The 2,039-nt window shown below is 34.3% G+C and overlaps 1 protein-coding gene across 1 annotated transcript in view; it reads right to left on the bottom strand.

Annotated features, from left to right (window-relative positions):
- Positions 1-2,039, bottom strand: part of LOC119586816 (GTPase-activating protein CdGAPr-like) — a gene marked incomplete in the record, with an annotated part of 278,029 nt that overhangs the window by 9,235 nt on the left and 266,755 nt on the right. Inside the window, 2 exon segments of the mRNA XM_037935541.1 lie at positions 1,206-1,390; positions 1,570-1,804. Coding sequence (XP_037791469.1) covers positions 1,206-1,390; positions 1,570-1,804 — 420 coding nt within the window.

Genomic DNA, 2,039 nt, shown 5'->3' with positions numbered 1-2,039 from the left:
TTTTCTTATTCTAGCATCCTAAAATGTTCTTGGTCCTAACAATATACATACAGCAGAGTTCACACAAATTTTGCATTTTCCAGATAAAATGAACAACAAAGGCTTCAACCTAATTTTGTCCCCTGCAATTTCTATTAGTATAAAATATCCACATCTCAAATTGTGAAAAACTGCTCTGTTTGTACAGACACTCATAAAAGAACCGTACACTAAATTCTTCCTTGTACTTAATTCTACGACAATTTTTTAAAATAAAAACTAGTTTAATGGAACAAAAATTGATGCCACTGATAAGCAATACGTACTTACTAAATCAACTACTAAATATAAAACACTACGGTGAATCACATAAATCTTCATATATTAAAACCGGGAAATGCTTGCTTTTTCCTACAGATGGTTTATGTGTGAGGTAATTGACAATTTAGTCAGCAAATAAGGAGAACAAAAAATCATTCACAGCAATTTCCTTTTTACAGCATTCACATTCCGAAAATATTTAGAGTGTTGCACGTAGGATGTTTATGGATACCTAGTTGGCTAGGAATATAAAAATACAGCTACAAATATACTGAACACATGTAGCATATACAAACAAAACCGTATATGAAAGACTGACTATAATTGTATGAGAATCAAATTGTCCTAAACATGATAAAAGTGTGGTGAAAAAATGAAAACAACGGTATAAAAAGAAAATAAATATAACGCATAAAAGGATTAAACAATAACATAAAGAGACAAGAAAAAGCAAATTAAATAAATACATTGTTTAAGTATGAGCATTATTGTATATTTCACGACACTAAGTAATGACACAAGGACTGTTAACTTCAGCTACTCCATTCTCAGTGCTTCAGGGACCCTAACAACACATGTCAATTAGATTGAAAACATTTTAGAAAGATATAGTAGATTCTTTATATATATACTTTAATATATTAGAAGTTGTGTGGGTGAAAGCACGTGTCATTAAGTGATCATTTTTGCACATCTATCTGTATTTGCCTGTATGAATGTGCATGTGTGTATTCTCTTTTTAAAAAATACGTCTATGTATATTTACTTCTAGATACTTATTAAGTGATATATGAATGTACCATCAAGTATTTTCTCTAAAAAAAAGAGAGAGAGAGAGAAAAAAAAAGGGGGGGGGGGGAAATCATAATAGTTTCTTCACAAACCTAAAAATAACAAAGGCCTACCGAGATATTGAGGTGAATATCACTGGGAGTGGAGGCTTTCCTCTGATGCTTGTGCATGCTGCGGCCCTTGCTGAAGATACTCTTCCAGCCTGACGGTGATTTTTTCTGCTTGAGACTGCCACCTTTACGACTAGGAAGTTCAATCACAGTGTGATACTTGGGGGGCAAATTCTGTGGCCCACCTCCTGAAAATAATTTTACAATATTTACCACGAAACAATAAATTTTCACATACAGTACTCTCATAGCGCATCAGAGAGGAAATTCCATAACATTTTTCTATTGCCTATCGCATAAACCCAGCCTCATTTCACCAATCAATAAATCCATAAATTCCAAATCGTCAAAGACCCAGAAAACTTACCAACATCTATGTACTTCTGATCTTGCTTTATGGCTGTGTTCAGGGCTCTTGACCTTGCCTCTTCTATCGAAATCAACTTGGTTGGGGTGGAAATGGCCAGCGACTTGGGGCGAGACTTCTTCGGCGTTCCTTCCACACCGTTCGTGGAATGCGAGAAGGTTGGGATCTTGTCGTTGAAGATAAGATCTACATAGCGCACCAAATACTCTGTCACCACAGCCTGTGTTCCTACATCCTGAAATGTTACACATGAAAAAAAGTCTGTTAGTTTTATGGTTTTGTAGCCCTAAATCTGAATATTAAAACAACACACAGTGCTATGACAGAAAGAGAAAAAAAGGGCTTTCATATAAATAATTAATACATGCTTTACTCTATATAAAAAATAAAAAAAAAATACACAGAAAAGGTATCTGTTTTTATCTTTTGCCCTTGAGCTGGTATACAAACCTTAGATTCTTTTCTCTCAT

This window comes from Penaeus monodon, chromosome 22 (genome assembly GCF_015228065.2).
Source record: "Penaeus monodon isolate SGIC_2016 chromosome 22, NSTDA_Pmon_1, whole genome shotgun sequence".
NCBI classification, from domain to species: Eukaryota; Metazoa; Arthropoda; class Malacostraca; order Decapoda; family Penaeidae; genus Penaeus; species Penaeus monodon.
Note: the sequence above shows the minus strand (reverse complement) of the source record. Positions and strands in the feature narration are given on the sequence as shown.